Source organism: Periplaneta americana, chromosome 7 (assembly GCF_040183065.1).
Source record: "Periplaneta americana isolate PAMFEO1 chromosome 7, P.americana_PAMFEO1_priV1, whole genome shotgun sequence".
Classification (NCBI taxonomy): Eukaryota; Metazoa; Arthropoda; class Insecta; order Blattodea; family Blattidae; genus Periplaneta; species Periplaneta americana.
The window spans coordinates 181559671-181582776 of NC_091123.1; the positions used below are offsets into that span (position 1 = coordinate 181559671).

The 23106-nt window shown below is 35.5% G+C and overlaps 1 protein-coding gene across 6 annotated transcripts in view; it reads right to left on the reverse strand.

The window, feature by feature from the left end:
* nuf (rab11 family-interacting protein nuf) overlaps positions 1-23106 on the reverse strand; it is a 791668-nt gene that overhangs the window by 288041 nt on the left and 480521 nt on the right. For all 6 annotated transcript variants that reach the window (XM_069832014.1, XM_069832012.1, XM_069832013.1 and 3 more), the window contains one exon: positions 7627-7837. In XM_069832014.1, coding sequence (XP_069688115.1) covers positions 7627-7837 — 211 coding nt within the window. The remainder of the gene's footprint in view (positions 1-7626; positions 7838-23106) is intronic.

Consider the following 23106-nt stretch of genomic DNA (forward strand, 5'->3'; position numbering starts at 1 on the left):
ATTGTTATGTATTTAATAGTCTCGTACATTGAGGAGCTCACAAGTATAGCATAAACGTTAACTGCTGTATTCCGCCACTGCGTGTGAGCTGTCGCTAAATTCAACTAGTGTCAAGCACAAAGGTCTCTTCGCTCACTGTTATTTACTTCTAACTCCTAAATTGAATTTGATGTTATATGCAGTAGGTAGCGTGTACAAACTTCAGTGGAACACTCGGTATACAACATCATTATTCACGTTCTTCCAACTCGGAGTTGAACCTTTGAAAATTACGCTACAAACGTATTTTTTTTCAACACTTTTCCTCAAGAACAAAACAAAGAAATAAATGATTTACTATGAAAATCAGTGGATGATACACACGGGTTTTTAGACTTTCTGACAGTGGATGACAGGTTTCCTGCTGTAAAAACCTAAACGTTATAAAATGTATTAGTTATTTATACCGTGTATCTTACTTCTAATCTGAAAGTTAAAATTTATAAAACAGTTATATTACGCTTATTCTTTATGGTTGTGAAACTTGGACTCTCACTTTGAGAGAGGAACATAGGTTAAGGGTGTTTGAGAATAAGGTTCTTAGGAAAATATTTGGAGCTAAGCGGGATGAAGTTACAGGAGAATGGAGAAAGTTACACAACGCAGAACTGCACGCATTGTATTCTTCACCTAACATAATTACGAACATTAAATCCAGACGTTTCAGATGGGCAGAGCATGTAGCACGTATGGAGGAATCCAGAAATGCATATAGAGTGTTAGTTGGGAGGCCGGAAGGAAAAAGACCTTTAAGGAGGCCGAGACGTAGATGGGAAGATAATATTAAAATGGATTTGAGGGAGGTGGGATATGATGATAGAGAATGGATTAATCTTGCTCAGAATAGAGACCAATGGCGGGCTTATGTGAGGGCGGCAATGAACCTCCGGATTCCTTAAAAGCAAGTAAGTTAGTAAGTAAGTGTATCTTACTTTTCGAAGCTATTTTTTATTTTAGTACGTTATTTTACGACGCTTTATCAACATCTTAGGTTATTTAGCGTCTGAATGAGATGAAGGTGATAATGCCGGTGAAATGAGTTCAGAGTTACCCAGCATTTGCTCTTATTGGGTTGAAGGAAAACCCCTGAAAAAACCTCAACCAGGTGACTCGTTCCGACCGGGAATCGAAGCCGGGTCGAAGCTATTTATAAGTACATATCCAGCGAAGAGAAAAATAGGAAGAGATAAAGGTAAGTAGAAAGGGCTACATAATATAGAGGAAGAAAATCTCTGACTAAAGTAATATAGGTCATATATGTCTGCAATAGTACTTATTTAATTCAAAGGGCTAACTTTTTAATTTTAGAGGCTCTAACCCAGCGGTGACAAAAGCGGGTGTCGTGATTACATCGTGTAATCACAGACATTCAAACGGGTACGAGGAGTTTCCTGTACATTGTTTTGTGTTTCATTCACGTGCTGAAGGCAAGCAGTGGCGGTATCATGTCACTCTACAAACTCTGTCTCTACAAGCAGTAAGAATGGTTTTGTAAAGAATGAGAAGGAGAACTTTTTTGTTGTTCTGTCGGACAAAATGTAATATGTTTACTTTGCTCAACGGTTCAATTAGGAGTATATAGAAACATTAAATGCCACGCTGAATAATGTATTATTATTGACCACTAAGTATGTGTTTCTATAATTCTTCTGTACGTGCATGAATACTGATATTTTTAGATCTTCTCCCTAGAAGGATAAAATTATTAGGTTTTCTCTCAACTTTAATCTTCTTAATCTTTAGATGAGGGTAACTATTTATTAGTTATTCATTTAATAATAATATTGTAGAAAAACTGATTCAATATTATGTGCCAACGAACTGTTAAACGCCAGGAATTGACATGTCTTAAATCATAGCCAGGAAGAGAAAGATGAGATAAATAAATGTAAGGAAGTCAGCTACCTAATGGGGTTTGAAATATCTCGTGCTCTAAAGCCTTTTAATAGAACAGAATTTCTCAAAAGAGTAATGATTAAAATAGCTTAAATAACTCGTCCATAAGAAGTTTTTAATTCTGAAAAACTACGAATTTCTCGACCAAATATCGAGAGGAGAATTTAGAAAATTCCTGATTATATTCAAGAGGAAGGTTAAAAAAGAAGCAAGAAAAATCGTATATTATTCACTGGCTCTTGATGACAACAGTGACATTACTGATACAGAAAAGCTTGAAATTTTTATTGATCAAGATGTTAGTACAGGAACCACCACTGGTTTTAGTTTTCATGCCAAGTATCTTTCCTCCGTCTCCTTACTTCATAGGCTGTCTGTCGCATGTAATCACTGCAGCTCGAGTTTTGGTCACCGCTGTCTCCAACCGAATAGTTCAATAACAACTTCGAAGAAAAACACTTTATTATTATTATTATTATTATTATTATTATTATTATTATTATTATTATTATTTAAATTACAATGAATCATTCTTATTGATCCATAAAATTTTAGTTAGGCATCACAATCTCTTTTTTTCCTCCTGTATTTGTTGTTAGGCGTCACATTTCAGATTATATTTTGCTCCATACTTACAGCATACTTTTTCATTTAAATTTTTATTTCTCTTATTTTGTCTTACTAACAAGTTATATCCTTGTTTTGTTTATTTTCTCTCATTTTCTGCACGAAGCAATGCGAAAAACAATTATGTAGGTAGCAAACACTATGTGCATCTATTTTGAATCTTTAGCTAATCCTCCGTTGTTTGTGAATTAACAACAGAAAGGGATTTACGAAGGTTAACTTGAATAATTAAATTGCCATGTTTTGCAAAACAGCATTTCTATTAGATGCTACTGAAAACGTTTATCGAGAAATTATGTTCAATTTGCATCACCTTCCATTAACAGCTAGGAGTACAGTAATTCGTTCCGCTTCAAAATTAATTAATTTTTATTTTTTTATTTATTCATTTTTTATTTTCATTCTTTTTTATTTTTTATTTGTTCGTTCATTCATTTATTTATATATTAATTTATTCAAATATTCATTCTTTCATTATATTACTTCAAATCATCATAAAGAATTAAAAACTATTTTAATAATGTTAGAATTGATTATGTGTGCTCTCTTAATACTCTTTACTCCACCCACCAATGTTTACCAAGTTGTTCCATTCTTATTTTACCTCCATAGTAAGTTTGCAGTCAAGTATTACATTTGGAATTCTGTTTTGTCCATTCATCTTACACGCTATTTTATAAACTCTTTCATGTTACTGTATCATTTTATTAAAATAAAAATATACGTAACTGTCATATTACTTTCTTATTTTTATCGCTTAACCGCTAACAACTTTGAAGAATCTCCTTTTCCCATTTCAATTAATATTTTATATCTCTATCTAAAACACCATAAAATTACACGACACTGTTCATCTTGCAAAAAGTAAGTAAGAAATATTATTTTATTCATTTTTTATCAACAGTAATCTCACTAGACGTTTTGATTTATCTAGAGAAAATCAAAACTCGAGTGGGATTTAATTGACTATTACACGATTAGAAGAAAGTATATAAAGATTAGAAGTAACGAAGTACTCCAATACAATTAAATATTAATTGGCTTACGAAAATACAACTGTCTTCAAATGTATTAATGTACCATCTCAACATTACGATAGATGGCAGTAGTGTTTTATGATTATGTTTTCTTGTTACCGGTATCAGTTGTGCCAACTATGGAATCTTCATTGAACTCTGTGGACGGTTACTAGTCAAGAAGGCTTTGTTGATTCAGTTTCATTTTTATTAAAATATTTGCATTTCACTTCAGTCATCCGGATCCCAGTAATCAACGTCACTTGACAGATGATTTTCTATAAATCTTAGTATTAAACATAGTGACTATTCATAATATCACATATCAGAAGCTATAACATAACCTAAATAATATAAACAAGTGTTAGAAAAGTTTTAATTAAGGATGATGAAATAAACAAGAAACGTTTTAATTAACGATGATGAAATAAAAAATAAACAGTAATAATTTTAAAAGAAACAATTATTGAAAGTATAATTTTCAAATTTTAATGTTTTTGTGGTTGGTGGTTCAGTTGATGTTACATTGGACGTGTGCGTAAAAGAAGTGAACTCGCTGAAGTACATGGTGTATCCCTCAACTTATTCAGGATTTCCGAATGGTGCTCTTCATATATGACCAGTGATCTTTATTAATTCTTGTTCTTGAATGCCTATGCGAGTCATATTTGAAAGTGCTGTGCATCGACTGGAGTGGTTTGTAATTTTCTGTTTTTTTGACGTCCAGACCAGTGCAGTTTGAAATGTTGGCAAACAAAGAAACAAACGCTAGGGTAGTGATAAAAATAAACAAATGCTAGGGACGCGATAAAATTAAACAAATGCTAGGGACGCGATAAAAATTGTGCGATAAGCAGCCATGATTGGTTGAAAGACATCCTTTCGTACCGTTTTATTGGTCGAAAGTAGCGTGACGTAGTAAAAGTGTAATAGTCTACAGTAATGTCACAAGAGGTCTGAGATTTGCCGATAAATCCACGAGCGAAGCGAGTGCATCTATTTGGGAAATCTCAGACCTCGAGTGACATTTATCAGGACTATTTCATGAATAAAATAAAAATGTAAATAATATATTCCTAAAATTCGCTCACAAAATGTTAATAATTGATATTTATGAATACTTAACATATCCATACATTGTGAAGTCGAAATAAATGAGTAACGATTAATGCAATAAAGAAATTGAATGTTATTCAGTAATGCCAATTGAGAAAATCGAAATACAGGTTTAACAATGTTAATTACATGTACTACGCTTTTCTCTTGTTATTATAACAGAAATACGTTTTCATTATCTGCTGAAATCATAATTTAATTTAAACACTTTATAGTACGAGTATAATTACAAATAACCTGATTAATACATTAATTAAATGAACAGTTGTTATGAAGGAGTGTCATTTTCTTTAGATACAATGGACATGGAATTAGAAGATGAAGATGTAGATGTGGAAGTAGGATTTCGCACTTTATTTAGTACAATGGATTCATGCTCATCGATTTACGTGGAAACACTTGGCGACACTGACTAAACAAAAGAACGGCCATGCGATAAATTGATAGTGATAAATCGAGCTGCAGAAATTATCGCGATGTATGACTGTGATTGGTTGAAATTCAAAATTTCATTATACTTCATTGGCCTAAAATGGAATGACGTCATACAAACGAAGTAGTCATCATGAATACATCACTACGACTTGCAGTATACCTATCGCTTACTTATGAATAATGTCAATCACAAAAACGTTTCGAAACATTGGACGCATTTCCTACGCTAATTTAACAAAAATAAGAATTACATTAAATCTAAGATATGTAGGCCTACCACACAACACAACTACACTACCGGACATGAATTGCGTGTTTTTGTGCATTAAACAAGAATTGCACGGTATATACAGGGACATCATGTTATTTTTATTTCAGTTTTTATTGTACCTCAGTTTTTGTATGTACTTCACTCCCACCCCTTCTACTAATGAAGTTCCAACTGTCCTCCAACAGAACCAAGGTCGCATATAGTAAACACTACTGAGTTAGTGAGTATAGTACGTTTCAGAAATATGTTCGCATTTTCCAGTGACGAAAGAGCTTTCAATATTGAATCATATTTTCCCATAGGTACTGTCGTCCGCTTGCCTACGTCGCATCCCAATTTCCCCCACCTACTTCTACTCGCCCCTTTGTAAAGCTAGTGGCTGGGCTGTCTTGGATCTTTTCTGAGAACATTAATTTCTGTTGTAATATTATACAACTGTTTAAAATAACTCAGATAAAAGGACCTCGTTAAGTAATTGTCACGTGATTTCCCCTCTTTCTACGATCCTGCGACATAATCACTTGGACGAACAGTAGATAGCATGTTTGAGTAATTTTATCTTTTCGGATTGGGTAGCAGTGAAGATTGGATTTACAGTACGTAAGGTACTCTTTTATAGAGTAGGTATAGAATTAGTTCGAAGGACGAAACTGGTAATTAAGCCTGTATCAAAATGAACGGCCACCATTTTCAAAAATGTGTTTAAATATCCATATTATGATTATTTTTCATTTTAACTTCATTCTCTATATTGTACGCTAATGTGCTGTAGACAGTATAATATACACTGCATAATGAATACGTTCGCATGGATAACTCAGTTCGTGAGTAAAAACACTTATTGTTAATACTGTACTGTATTTTGTTTAAACAAAAACCTAATGAAAATTATCAAACCCAAAATTGCGAGATTTCCTAGTTTACGTAAATGGATGAACTACTTTTCTTCCCTCCTATACCTAGTAAAGTGATTTGTTTGTATTTTACGTCAGTATCATCGAACTCCATTCGTGGAAGCGGGTAGCAAACGATGTTTTCTGTTTTCAACCGTTAATCCAAAGGTATAGCCAGGTTAATACTAAGGCCCAATTGTATAAAACTCCCTGATTAAAGATCAACTTTGATCGAAGATCGAAAAGTGAACCGAGTTCAGACATTTCTTCTATTGTATAAAACTTTTCTCCGATCAATTACCTTCGTTCAAATGGAATCTAAGTTCACGTGAAAAGGATTTGGCAACATCGCATAAACAGGTGAAATATGTGATGCGCTGACCATGTTGTACAAGTTTGTTCAGTGTTGCCAATCTAGCGACTTTAACTCTTTTTCAATAACAATTTCTTTTAACTTCCGTATTGCTCAAATTGGGGTTTAGCGAACTTTTTTGCACCCCATTGTGACAAAATTTAATATTCTTTGTTGATTAATGAGAAATCTAGCGACTTTACAACTACTTTTTGGCGACTTTCCGTACACACTGTTGGAGACACTGGTTTATTTGCGCAATGTAAATAATGGCGGACAATAAGAAGAAGGTTGACTGTTCTCCAAATTGTTATCCTGTTATGGTGTTTGATACTGCTAAACATAATAAAGCTTTATAAAACGACAAATTGGAAATTTATGAATGTACCTATCACATCCATTAATAATTAATGTTTGTTATAAACATAATATAATTATAGGTTTATGTTATTTGATACTGCTGAACACGATACAGCCATATAAAATATAAGATTGTGTATTAAGGCAAGAAATTAAAATATATATATATATATATATATATATATATATATAAGTGTAACTACCATATGTATTAATTTTAATAACAATGGTTATTCTATTTGCACAGTCTGCCACTCGTATATTTCAAACAGAAAAGAAATAACTGAACTTGGATCATCTAACTTAATCGGAGAAATTTCTTCAGTCAAAGTTGACTGTAGTTTGAGACAAATTAATCTCAGATTAGACTTTATACAACACAAAATTCCAAGTTCAGCTAGAACAAGGATCAATTTAACCTCTGATCTAAGATTAAATGGTTTATACAATCGGCCCTAAAACTGTTAGTAAAAATGAAATGATGTCCCTGTACTAAGAATACATAGTCTGGACGATCTAAGAGTGATTCGCTGTAGAACACAAATTGTAATTATCAGCTGTCATAAAATATAGTGATAAGGTTTTACAAAGCAAAGCCAGCTAGATCATAGTGACGGATACCTCTTTCCGTTGATGTCAGGCGAGGCGCTGCCCCCCAGAGCGGAGTCCACATCGTCAGTCATGATCAGACTGTGAGGACTTCCCGGTGCTTCCTCCTCTCTGCTACTAGATGTCAGCACGAAGCTCGGAGGCGGAGGAGGCGGCGATTGCTGCTGAGTGCCATTCTGCTGCTGGTGATACACGCTGGGCGCCATCATCGTCTCGCTGCCAACTGCAGGAAAGAAACAGTGCGGTCAGAAAAAAGAATGTTCCCACTTGTAGAAGAGTGACTGCCAATTCTGCATCTAGTTCGAGCGTTGATATCATGGACAGCAGCCAGTCTCCATGTAGGTCAGGGTTGCCGTCGTTCCAAATTCCATTCGACTTGCATTCCAACGCTCTAACACCGCAAACGGTAAATTATTTACGTTAAGTGATCACTAGTAATAACACACATTGTCATGCGAAGTTACAGCAAAATACCGATTGGAATGGGAAGAATTCTGGAGATAAAAATTCAAATGAAAGAACTTTGAAAATATGCAAGACTGTTCGTAACTAACTAAAAGGAATAAAGGAGAAGAGGAAAATATAAAGGGGGGGGGGAAGAGAGAGAATGATAAGTGTAAAAAATGAAAATAAAAATTAAACAGGGATAAGAAGGAAAAAGAAATATCGCGGAAAATAAGGAGGCAATGGTAGTTTATCAGTGACAGAAGGTTTTCTTTAAACTATGTTTATTTTATTTCTTGTGAAGTTGTCAAACACAAGATACCAAAAATAAATAAATATGTAAAATAAAAACTGGTTCTACATCTTTATTTTCAAGTCAAGATGGCTAGGATTATGACAACTGACTGCTACCACACTGTCGAATCATTTGAAAAAAAAATTGTTAAAGAATGAAGAACATGGACCCTGGTACAAACTTTTATTTTATTAGTCTACAATTCAGCAAACACATGAATGAAAGTATAGATTTCATGATGATCTAATTAGGTAGACTGGAAAAAAAAAGTCAACTACGAAGATAAGAATGACAACTACAACAATAAATACAAACACGAAGAGGACAAGTTCGACAAAGATGATTGCAAGCTCGACAATGAGAACGACAACCACGATGACGAAGACTACAAGCTCGACAATGAGAACGACAACCACGAGGAAGAAGACTACAAGCTCGACAATGAGAACGACAACCACGAGGAAGAAGACTACAAGCTCGACAATGAGAACGACAACCACGATGACGAAGACTACAAGCTCGACAATGAGAACGACAACCACGAGGAAGAAGACTACAAGCTCGACAATGAGAACGACAACCACGATGACGAAGACTACAAGCTCGACAATGAGAACGACAACCACGAGGAAGAAGACTACAAGCTCGACAATGAGAACGACAACCACGAGGAAGAAGACTACAAGCTCGACAATGAGAACGACAACCACGATGACGAAGACTACAAGCTCGACAATGAGAACGACAACCACGAGGAAGAAGACTACAAGCTCGACAATGAGAACGACAACCACGATGACGAAGACTACAAGCTCGACAATGAAAACGACAACCACGAGGAAGAAGACTACAAGCTCGACAATGAGAACGACAACCACGAGGAAGAAGACTACAAGCTCGACAATGAGAACGACAACCACGAGGAAGAAGACTACAAGCTCGACAATGAAAACGACAACCACGAGGAAGAAGACTACAATCTCGACAATGAGAAAGACAACCACGGCGACGAAGACTACAAGCTCGACAATGAGAACGACAACCACGAGGAAGAAGACTACAATCACGACGATGGAGATGACAACCACGGCAATGCTAACGATAATCATGGCAATGAAGACAACAACTAAGGCAATGAAGACGATAATTACTACAAAATTAACAAGGATAATACGACAATAACACAACCACTGCAATAGCGATAATAAAACATAATATTAAGGATAATGATAACAACAACAATGAAGACAAAGGCAACTGACTTTCTCAATTCATTGTTCCTATTTTAATCTGGTTTAACGTTAACTAATGTATTGTACTGAAACGTAACGATAAATGCTACAGTTGTCTTCAGCGATCTAGAATTTTCTAGATAATGGACTTTAAGGACTTTCTCAGAGTAGGTTCTTCTAAAATAAAAAGAAAACCGAAGAACCCGTGTATTACATCTATGGCATATGAATGTAGCACGAACTGCAATGACAGGGATGCAAGATAAATTAATCTCTGGAGATGGAGATGGCGCAACGTGCCCGAATGAGTGCCTAATTGCGTATCGGTGTGTTCCATTCCCATCCTCAATCTATCTGTCGGGGTTCAGCCAAAGTTCAATACACACAATGGTTTCTCACAGAACAGGTATTAGCAGACTCCGTGCAATATGTAGAGCAAAAATAAGATTATGGCAAGTTTCGACTACTATAATCTACACTTTAATGTTACGTTTGTAAACACAATGATCATCAATTTTATGATGTTTAAACTTTAACTTGGCAAAGCTTCATTTCTCACACTAGTTTATTAAACTTTGTCGGACCGTAAAGAAAACAACTATCGCAATGTATATTATTTTTGTGTGTTGTACAATATTATAGTATTGTGAAATTTTAAATTTTCTACCAATTTTTTTCTATTATACTATTAAAATTATAGCATATAGCCTATTAACCTGTTGTATCCTATAGGATACTTTGTCAATTTAAGGGTTAGCCTAATGATCTCTGAAGTTCAAAAGAGTGTGGAGAGTTCAACACATGATGAATACCTTCACCTGCTAATTTAAAAGGCCTACTTCATAATAAATTAACTAATATTATGAAGGGTAATAGTATAAACTTTTACGACTATGTGCATTCTGTATGAAATTAGTTGCAGGCTTCTATTTTCAGGTTTGTTACTACAATAAAAAAATAATTCAGATTAATGTATAGTTCCTCTTTACGAGTAAAAATTTCACATGTACAAAGATAAACAGCGAGCACGCAAGGTGTAAGAAGTAAGTTCCATATCTGTTATCGCAAATTTCTGTGGAAGCAGGTGTTGAAAAAGATACATAAACCATAAAACCGAGTTACGTGGCGTCATTTACTCTTTCCCCCTCTCTCGTGTGTTCCAGATTTTTTGTTTCGTTTCCCTAAAGACCCAGAATTACAGTCGCCGACAACGCAGAAACGAGTTCCGTCAACCCACGGGTGTGATTCACAGAGCATGGGATCCATTGCCCTGTATTATTACCTCCATCCACCAGACAGAAATACTCTTCGTGGGCGAAAAGGCAAGAGAGAATCTAGGTGGATGTTATAAAATATGCAGGCCCCCTACATCTTTGCGTGTTTCGTGGTCAGCCTCGTCTTGGCCCAGATTTGGGAAGGTTCAGGAAGGCAATAGAAAGAGAAATTCCGATAAAGGGAACATCACAGACAGCCAACCCAAAGAAGGATAGGCATATTCCAATGAGACAGTCAAAGCACAATTTTGTTTTTGATTACCTGAAATCAACTTGCAGCCGCCAAATTACTCTTCAAGAAGCAACCACTCATATAAATTGAGAGAAAGAAGACAGAGGACGGACACCGGAAAGTTTTCTTTTCTCAATCGTACTATCAGGGACTGGAATGCTTTACCTGCAGACTTACTAAAGGCTTTACCAACAACCAAAAATGTATTTAAAAATAGGCTTAAAGAATTTACTAATAGACGGTAGTATATTATACACACTACTTAAAGGGTTTAATTGATATCTTGTTATTTGAAGTGTTCTATCAGTGAGGAAGTGTGTTGTGTGAGTGAAGTGTGTAGTGTCAGTGAAGTCTATTGTGTAAGTGAAGTGTTGGTGTCAGTGAAGTGGCTGTGCAATGTATTTGAACAGTGAAATGGTTAGAAGTGTTAGTGAAATCAGGTAGAATCAGTGCAGTGAGTGAGTTGACAGCGAAATAAGTGTAGTGCCGAAAGGTACTTGTGCAGGTATGAACCTGTCACACTCGTGGGTCTTAGTTCGAACTTAGGGTTAAGATACAAATTAGATTTACTTTAAATGTTATTTTAAGTGACCATGCTTCATTTAATTTAGGATGCTCATTATTATTATTATTATTATTATTATTATTATTATTATTATTAATTATTGTTTTATTAGTTGTGTTTATTATTAATTGTCATTATTGAGTGTAATTAGTTACCACTGCCACCGGGTATATACCCATTTTCAGTGTGAATAAATACATACATACATATACACATACAAAATATACAGTAGTGGCAAAAAAAACCGGACCGACCCTTGTAGCTGATTTCAGAGCCTTGTTCACTTCAGAGCCACGATAGACTGGTAACTAAGACTTTCGTGGTTCGAATCCTGCCTGGAAACGAAACTATTTTTTTGTTTTTTTTTTTTTTTTTGTTTCTTATTCAAATTTATTCCCAATAGTTTTCGATTGCAGCTATATTTTACTACTTAATTAACTTATTATTCCCAGAACATGAAGTTTACCAGCTTATTTTCTAATGGCTTTCGAAATGGGCTACGTCAGCAGTCGAAACTACAACAATTCCAATAGATTACTCGCTATCTTGTGAATGCGGGCGTGGCATGCGCAATGGCTCATTTCGGGGACTTTGATTATTCCGTCGGTCCGGTTTTTTGCCACTACTGTACAAAAATACGCTGTCCGGTTCAAATGTATTTATTTATTAGTTTGCTAATAATTGTAACATAAAATATAATATATACAGAAAAACTCTAGCTCGCCCCTGAAAGAGTAGAACTCGTGCTCAGGGGCGGATTCCTGAATTGAAATTAAGAAGTATACAATACAATTTGTCTTATGTCTACTATGCAATTATAGTATATAAATTTAAATTTACAATTTTTCAATTTTTATAAAATCCATACATAACCTTTTTAATTTAATACTAGAACTATTAGAATTCACAAGATTAGGATATTTAAATATAAATTTGTTGTATATTCTTGGGCCTAAATTACTACTATGATTAAATATTGTAACAGTGTTGCATTTTGGTTCAAACAATCTTAAAGAATTCATACCTTTTGTTTCATAATTATGAGAATATAATTAAAAATTATTTCGATTTTTATGTATCAATTTTATTAATACAATATAATAAATTTGTCTTACGTTAAGTACATTAAAGTCTAGAAACAAATTTTGAGATGGAAAATCAATAGGTTTATGAAGACATATTTTAATTATTTTCTTCTGTAATAAATAAAGTGGATTAAAATTTAAATGAGCTACCCCATCCTATAATTCCATACATAATTACCGATTGAAATAAAGTTAAATATATTGCGCGTAATAAACGTATTGACAAATGCACTGATTAATTCAATATTGCTCTCTTTTGAAAAGTATTTTCGTTTGGACTAAATTCATTTTGATTCGATGCTCCTCATATTTTCTCTATTAATTTAATTTAGAAATCTTCAACATTATTTGTGAGCTGCCACAAGGGACAAAGAGTATTTAAGCATATAAATATGATTACAAGTTCAAAGAAAGTAAAAGAGAGCATTTTCTCACTATTGTCACTAATCTGTACGATGTATTGGGGAACGAACCTCAGTTTCCTTAGTGAGAAACCGTCAGTTGCGGAGCTTCGAGGGCGTTAATACACAAAGATATGCGCAAATCTGAAACCTAATTGGAATTCTCGTCTGATCATGTTCATGGGATTAGCAGGGGAAATGTTCTAGAATCCCAACCACTCAGCCCGACAGAGTACTTGGTCCATTACGCAGAACTCTATGCCCAAACACGACACAGCTCAAAAGAATGCTCCAGTGACGTCACCTGCTTTCCTTGTAGCTCCACTGGTGAGCGGGCGTTGACCTGCGTACTGGATTCCTCCCAGGTGCGATCACGGGACTTTGAATGACATCCCGAAGTAAATGCTTGAGAGACTCAACATACCAAAGCGGTAGGTTCCTGCTTGCTTGAGCTCCAGCACAACTTCCAGCGTTTTAAAGCCATAGCAGAGTTGTGCAGACAATTAACAGAGGCGGACCGCCCTAAATATCCACGCTACTGGATTACCATGGAAACGGTGCAACGAAACAGAAGAGGGGAGTCTGAACGCACTTTAGAAGCCGTAATAATAACAAGAATAATAGCAAATACCTTACCACAGTCTAATATATTCAGTCGCGAAGCTTGGGGTGATTTTTTGCAAATCTCGCGATATTTGCTAGCCGCTTGGAGCGCTGTGAGTACTAGGAACAATAGACTGTGCCACAGCCATCGTGATCTAATACAGGCCGTAAGGCAGACCATGTGACTCGCTTAACCCGATCACGAAGGGCGGCGTTTCAACCATATAAATTAGTTGGAATGCATAAAAAGTAACATATGTTTCTCTAAAATGTAGTGTAATTGCATTAATAAAATTTAAAACAATGATTATGAGACACTTCAGACATAATTCACTTGCGAGTTAAGATGTAATATTATTTATGGTGTGAAAATCACGTTGTTCGTATGTGTAATACCTGCTTTTATTTCGATTAAATATTGCGAAATTCTTGTACATTCATTTATGTATGATTCAATAATTTTCAATTGCACCGCACGGATATTTAGATATGTTGAAATTATAGATTATGTTTACTGTACCAGTTGCCCATTTCTGTCTAATTTTAGTGCTCTCCAATGCCTTGCCTTCATATGAAAATTATAGGTTATGTTTACTATATTTAACTTATATTCCTAAATTCGCAATCATACATTATAATCAAGAATAATGTCATGTATGATACCCCGGACATTCAATTTGTCCGTATTTTAATACTACAATTGAGTACTGAATTATTGTATTTATCTACTACTTAAGAGACGAAGTAACACAATTGTACGTACACTAATTTCATAGGAGTGGTATGGTAAATGTTTTGTCTAAAATTAAGGAAGGTAGATGTGTTAAATTGAAATCACAATATAAATTATTTTTTATTAAACCTCAAAATAGCTTCTATTCTAAACTTGAAATGTTGACGCGAACAGATTATGTTAACATGTAAAATTCTCTTCACATTAAAATAACACAACTTTGTAATTATTTCTGCAACATATTATGCAACAAGAAGTAAACAGAACTTATGGACACATTACACTAAATAAAGCTTAGCAATGATAAGCAAAAATGTAATATTTCACTGAGCTCCATACACTGAAATAGAAAGCCCGAACATACATTACGGCCTGGTCTAGATCGAAAAAGCATTGACTGTGCCGTATTTCGCATTTTTGTGAAAAGCTATGTAAACTGTGAAATGTTCGTTATCGGTTGTAATAAATGTAATGGCTAAAATACAATAATTTGAATAATAATATGGGACAAGGAGACGTTTGTAGTACTATAAAATGTAAGAAAAATAGGTTAGAGTTATCCTTCTTCCGAAAGATCCAGGAAGGTGAGTTTATAGAATATAATATATATTTTATGAAAATAATATATAAACCTTATGTATTTCATATTTCAATAGTGAAAGGAAGATGTTAATTTTTTCAAAAGAACACGATATCGAAAGTACAATACATTTTATGGTCTGCTAGGGAAAAAGTCTGTGACGACGCGATAGTAGCGATCCTGGTGGTGAGAAACTATCTATGGAGGCATATTTCAACTGTCTACGTTTGCATATTTAGTAAGTATTAAGCTTCGTGACTGTATATACTAGACTGTGACCTTACTATAATAATACCGGACAGCTGTATACTAGCAGCATTGGCGTGAGTGCGAAAAATCGCGGACCTGACATCTAGCGGAGAGGGATGGAATTACGTCCACATACACAAATATTAACATAGCGAGATTCGGACTATTGTTTAAAACGTGAGTTACTAATGTGGAATTATATATGAAACACTTAACAAATGTTGAATAATATTTAATGTAAATTATTATTTTATATCAAAGCTGCATATTATGAGAAATATTGCATACTTCATATTACTTTCCGTAATTAATTGTTACATATTTTTTCTTTGGTTTACCGAGACAAAATCAATCTGATATTAGGAATGAATTTACAGTAATGTTTTATATACGCATTGCTGACAACTGCAAAGATAAAATTGATAATAATCTGATGCTTCTAATAATTAGTAAAGGCATGTGGACAACAGTAAAACTTAATTTGATAAAACCTTAAAATCCAATACATTTTAACTTCTATTTATTTATTAGGTCTAAAAAAAACTAATTTGTATTTTTCTATCAACACAAAGACGAAGGAATTAGGCCTACTAAAGAATGTTGTTGACTCACGTTTTATGATCTGTCGGAAATCGAAAGTACGATTTGGAGCAATTTGTAATGCTGCAATTGTCAGAATTATAAACACCACATATACACCCTGACATTTTAACACTAGTACTAATTCAAAAAGAACTGCACGCATTGTATTCTTCACCTGACATAATTAGGAACATTAAATACAGACGTTTGAGATGGGCAGGGCATGTAGCACGTATGGGCGAATCCAGAAATGCATACAGAGTGTTAGTTGGGAGACCGGAGGGAAAAAGACCTTTGGGGAGGCCGAGACGTAGATGGGAGGATAATATTAAAATGGATTTGAGGGAGGTGGGATATGATGATAGAGACTGGATTAATCTTGCACAGGATAGGGACCGATGGCGGGCTTGTGTGAGGGCGGCAATGAACCTTCGGGTTCCTTAAAAGCCATTTGTAAGTAAGTAAGTAAGTAAACTAATTCATAAAACTATTAACAAATTAACTAGCCCAGCAACAATATACATTGCAGTTGACTACAGCTTGTTTCGCGAGTATCTCCATCCCGGCAGGTAGGTAGCAGCACCATCGTCGTTCGCTAGCTTCCGGTATTATTATAGTAAGGTATTTGATAATAGTGCAATTTTCAATAAAGGTATTCGTTTTTCAGTGTACAAAGTAATTATCATTATTTACAGACGTGTCCTTGGCGGGTTTGCCCCTTCTCTTACGGAACGCCTCATATTATTTTCATCGTATATGATTCTGTACTAAAATTTTGAAAATCTAATTAATGGCAACAGTGACTTGTAGGGCCGTATTCATAGACATTCTTAGCGCGAGCTTTCGGTGGATGATCAGCGAACTAACGTTTTTCGTATTCATAAACCAGTGTTAGCGATATGATAACATATGAATCCTGTTTAGCACGCTCGTAGCCCGGGCTAGCGAAATGTCTATGAATAGCACCCTAAATGTCTTGCTTATAGTCTTTACTTTCCACAATATTTGAGTATATTGGTTTATTTTAAAATAAATTATCAAATCAGATTTACTTCTAATTGGTGCTATTTTTATTTATTTTAGTAGGTTATTTTACGACGCTTTATCAACATCTAAGGTTATTTAGCGTCTGAATGAGATGAAGATGATAATGCCGGTGAAATGAGTTCGGGGTCCAGAACCGAAAGTTACCCGTTATTTGCTCATATTGGGTTGGGGGAAAACCCCGGAAAAAACCTCAACTAGGTAACTTGTCCCGACCGGGAATCGACGCGCTAACCGTTACTCCACAGGTGTGGACTAAATGACACTATTAGAAACAGAACAAAAGTATGTATATTTCTACATTCTCGAAGAATTCTCTCTCATTTTCGAACAAAATATTTAGACTACTGTCCTTATGACACTGTATACAGACAGATATGATAGCTTTCTCGTGTCATAGGACGGCCTCAAGCCAAGACGATTCGACCACATGACTACAGGGACATCATTTTATTTTTACTAACATTTTTAATATTAACCTGGCTATATCTCTGGATTAACGGTTGATAACCGGAAATACCGCTTGCTCCCCCTTCCAAGACTGGAGTTCGATGATACTGGAGTAAAATACAAATCACTTTACTAGGTATAGGGGGGAAGAAAAGTAGTTCATCCATTTATGTAAACTCGGAAATATTGCGATTTTAAGTTAGATAATTTTCATTAGGTTTTTGTTTAATCAAAATACAGTACAGTATTAACACTTAGCGTTTTTAGTCACGAATTTAACTATCCATTCGGACGTATTCATTATGCAGTGTATATTATACTGTCTACAGCACATTAGCGTACAATATAGAGAATGAAGTTAAATTGAAAAATAATCATAATATGGATATTTAAACACATTTTTTTTAAATGATGGCCATCCATTTCGATACAGGCTTCAGTTCTTTTGTGCATATTATCGCACTATAGACTATTGTATCTAATTCCAATTACCAGTTTCGTCCTTCGTACTAGTAACTCATGTTGAAGTAATTCTATATCTACTCTATAAAAGAGTACCTTACGTACTGTAAATTTAATCTTCACTTCTGCCCGATCCGAAAAGAAAAATTACTCAGAAATGCTATCTACTGTCCGTTCAAGTGGTTTTGTTGCAGGGTTGTAGAAAGGGAGGAGGGGAATCACGTGATAGTTAATTACTTAACGAGGCCCTTTTATTTAAGTTATTTTAAACAGACGTCCAATTCCTAACAGAAATTAATGTTTTCAGAAAAGAGCTAAGACAGCCCAGCTACTAGACTTTACAGAGGGGCGAGCAGAAGCAGGTGGGAGAAACCGGGATACGACGTAGGCAAACGGACAACAGTTCCTGTGCGAAAATACGATTCAATATTGAAAGCTCTTTCGTTACTGGAAAGCGCGAACATATTTCTGGAACGTACTATACTCACTAACTCAGTACTGCATACGCGGCCTTGGTTCTGTGTGGAGGACGATTGGAAGTTTACTAGTAGAGGGGGATGGGAGTGAAGTACATTCAAAACTCAGGTACAATAAAAATTGAAGTTAAAATAAAATGATGTCCCTGTATTAATACGTGGGTTTCGAGCCACGATTATGACTTCGAAGCAGGGTAAACTACACTTTAACAGCTGCGTACAGATGGGCCCTAGAGGTAGGCCTATACTATAGACAACGAATAGACTTCGAAAATAAATGAAATAATAAAACAAGGCATTCTCCACAGTGCACACAACTTGTAGCAAATTCTTACAACAAAGTTCTGTTGAACTTGGTTGGTTTGAACTTCTTTCGCAGAGAGAAGAGATTGGACTAATTTTTCCAACTACAACACAGAAGTGCATTAAAATGCTTGGAGTTGAAAAGCAGATAACATCGCTGGTCTCGCTAAGGTTGTAAAGTTCTTAGCTGGGGAGAGCTCTGCTTATGTAGACCGTAACAATCTGCATTTTAATGGAAAAAGTTGCCGAAATCCCTTTACAATTCTGCCTGGGATTATTATTTGAAAAATATACCAGATTCCGCAGCAAATCCAGTCCATATTAAATCAGTTATACTCTTGAAAAACATATGAACTGGATGGCTGTATTGCATTAGGCAAAACTTTTCGCAATAAAATGAAGTCAAATGACATTCAGGAATGTTCATGGCAAAATAATAAGAGAGAGAAGATTATGTGCAGAAACGAAAAGTGTAACTTAGACAATGACTTTCGTCATAAAATAATTACACAACATAAATAATAATTATTGTGTATCGCCATATCGATGGGCTAGTTCAAAAGAGAAATAACTCCAACTTTAAAGTTTTGAGAAAACTTCATTTTACCATTTTATGTTTCTGTGAAAAACCCAATTAACATGTCTCTAATTTGAAACTTATACTCTATCGAAAGCATCATGCTGGAAGGATGTGTCAACAAATTTTCCGTAAAATGTTTAAGGGGAGGCAGAAGTGAATATTTCAAAATCCACAAAATTTATCCGATTTGTTTGAAATTGATCATGGATACTAAGTATGTTATTAGTAATGGACATACCAAGCTTCAACTTTCTAAGTACAATAGTTCTGTAAATATTAATAATTTTATAAAACTGTATATCGTTTGATATAAAATGCTCCATGCACCATATTGTAAGAAATTTTCAATATTTCTTTTTATTTATATGTTCAGAGAAGGTATATAAATAATGGTAAGTATTAGTTTATTATGGGAATAATATAGTAATACAGTTATCTTGGTTTTAATTTCATACTTTTAAGGGCACAAAATCAAAAACTAACATCGGAATATCAAAATAAAGATAATAAAAATGGAAAAAATCAAATTTTAATTTTTTCTTCAGTTTTGTTCGAAAATTTCACCTCTGCCTCCCCTTAATTGAACCTATTTATGTTTGAAAACAGTCCTGTGAGAACTACAATGGGCATGAGAAAGAATCAAAGAAAATGCCTTGTTATGTAGACAATATGTCATGAATTCACCTACAGAATAGAAGGCGTGAGAAAAATGAAATACTTGTTCGTTTTTTGTTGTTTCGAAATTACTGCAATATTTTTTCTTCAAATACTATATAAGGATCATATTAATAAATTATGCTTTACAAACCACTACTTTGTGAATTATAACTGAGTAAGCCTAAAGTTTCTTCTATTACAATTGTCAAATATAGACACTGACAATAACCGCGTTTTTTTTCCTTCTGCTAAGTGTGTTTATAACGTCCAAATGTCTATTTAATCCAACCTTAGAAGCGCAGAATAGATATTGTACACCCCTCTAGCTAAGGAAGAATAAAGGTTGGTTCACAATAAACCGGAAACGAGAATCTGAACGAAAACGAAAACGGTAAAATTGTTAAAATGTATACATTTAAATGTGAGCATTCACAATTAACGAAAAGCTTGCCGGAGCCCGAGATCGGGAACGGAGAGTTGGCCAAGTTTCAACTTTGGCGTTCACGTTTCCGATCACAGCCCACTAGATTCATTCTATTGCCATCTAAAAGCTATTTTGTCGTCGTATATTTTGTAGCAAGACATAACCTATGCATTATTTTGTGACATAACCTATGCATTATTTTGTTCTTTGCTGTGCATCATGGAGCAAGTTTTATTTGATGAGATTCTAATATTGAGTGTTGAGGAAAATCCTCACGTTTACGATAACCGGCGCGCCTCGTATAAAGATGAGAACATGAAGGAGAATACGTGGCTTTCAATAGCTGCTTCTTTGAACACCGATCGGAAGCGAATCATATTTTATTACTGTATTGGTTGTATTACACTCTACATATTCATGCTTCAATTCAATAACTACTGTTGTGTTCATTTTTGTTCTATTACAAATGTTACTCCTCTAATTATTTTACGTTATGATAGACTTAAAGTAGGTTGTGATAATAAAGATGCATGGGCATATTTATAGTACCGTACAGATGCCTCAAACTAGAAAGCTGCCTGGAGAGGGGAAGTAGTAGAGCTAACGGAGGGGGCCCACCTAGGCTCCGATACCCAGGTATAGTCATATTATCTGAAAAGTTGACCGCTTGACAATGTATTCAAGATGTACCCTCCCTATGCAGCCTTCTCAACTGTTATTAGAACTGAGCTGTACCGTTCTAGTCCACAGTGCACAGTAGTAGGCGGACAGTTGTAGGGGAGAAGTGCTCTATGCGCCTGCGCGAACGAGACAGCTTGCTAGTTTGAGGCATCTGTACCTAATGGAATGTTTCAGTTGAAATTTCGAAGTTGGTTAACCTGTGTTTATGTTGGCTACCTTGTACTCATGATAGAACGCCATTAGTCAATTATACACAAATAACATCAGAATGCGTAATATCGACTTTACATATCGTTATTGACATACATATCGATATGCATAGTCGTCTACGTTCTCGGTTTATTGTGAATCAGAAATTTTCATATTCACGTCCTCTGCTTCTCGTTTTCATTCTGGTTCTCGTTCCCGGTTTATTGTGAACCAGCCTTAAGAGCAACGCTCAAATGATGCAGTCTACACAGACCGGCAATCCGGGCACAAAACTGCACATTTAAAGTCTGATTTCTGGCATACCTGCTCTATAGTGTCAAACACATGCAGGTTCCTCCCTACCAGGTAGATTGTGTATTAATAAATAATTTCTCCGTTCATTTATTCACAAAAGGATGAACTTAAGTGAGACGATGTTTACCGGCTAGACGGTTGGTATAGACGCCGTCCCATTACCACGTCTTCGTAAAGTGATTTCCTAACCCCCAAGCAATGAAGTCGGGTCAATCTCCATAACGCCCCCCTCCGGGATCTATATAAAACGCGCTAATGAAGACTGGCTGTTAGCAGGATTCAGGTAACAGACCGGCGCTTAGAAATTAATTTACCAAACTACTCCGCTTACGTGTTAAGCAGGGAAATTCGAGGCCGGCGGCTTCTTGTGGCTTCTCTAGTTCACGTGACAACAACGGATCACTTTCCGTGACATTAGCGTCACTGCACACCTCTTCCAGATGAGCTAATCTAGCAGAGGCGTTTTTCTTTTAAGTAAACTGATACAAAGTGACTTCGTAGTGACAACTACACTCACTATGTCGATGTTAAAAATGTTGTTTTAGTTAACGACGCTCGCAACTGCAGAGGTTGTATCAGCGTCGCCGGATGTGCCGGAATTTTGTCCCGCAGCACACTTAAATGCCATCGACCTGGCCCGGGATCGAACTCGCAACCTTGTGCGTAGAAGTCCACCGCTATACCAACTCGCCAACCAGGTTGACCACTATGTCGATCAGTTTTAAGTAATATTGTTGAAGTAGCACAGCACAATCGCGATTACTTACTTACTGGCTTTTAAGGAACCCGCAGGTTCATTGCCGCCCTCACATAAGCCCGCCATTGATCCCTATCCTGAGCAAGATTAATCCATTCTCTATCATCATATCCCACCTCCTTCAAATCCATTTTAATATTATCTTCCCATCTACTTCTCCGCCTCCCCAAAGGTCTTTTTCCCTCCGGTCTCCCAACTAACACTCTATATGCGTTTCTGAATTCGCCCAAACGTGCTACATGCCCTGCCCATTTTAAACGTCTGGATTTAATGTTCCTAATTATGTCAGGTGCAGTTCTGTGTTGTGTAACTTTCTCCATTTTCCTGTAACTTCATCCCTCTTAGCCCCAAATATTTTCCTAAGCACCTTATTCTCAAACACCCTTAACCTATGTTCCTGTCTCAAAGTGAGAGTCCAAGATTCACAACCATAAAAAACAATCGGTAATATAACTTTTTTATAAATTCTAACTTTCAGATTTTTTGACTGCAGACTGGGTGATAAAAGCTTCTCAACCGAATAATAACAGGCATTTCCCATATTTATTCTGTGTTTAATTCTCTCCCGATTATCATTTATATTTGTTACTGTTGCTCCCAGATATTTGAACTTCTCCACCTCTTCAAAGGATAAATTTCCAATTTTTATATTTCCATTTCGTACAATATTCTCGTCACGGGACATAATCATATACTTTGTCTTTTCGTGATATACTTCCAAACCTATCGCTTTACTTGCTTCCAGTAAAATTCCCGAGTTTTCCCTAATCGTTTGTGGAATTTCTCCTAACATATTCACGTCATCCGCATAGACATGTAGCTGATGTAACCCGTTCAATTCCAAACCCTCTCTGTTATCCTGAACTACTCTAGAGCAAA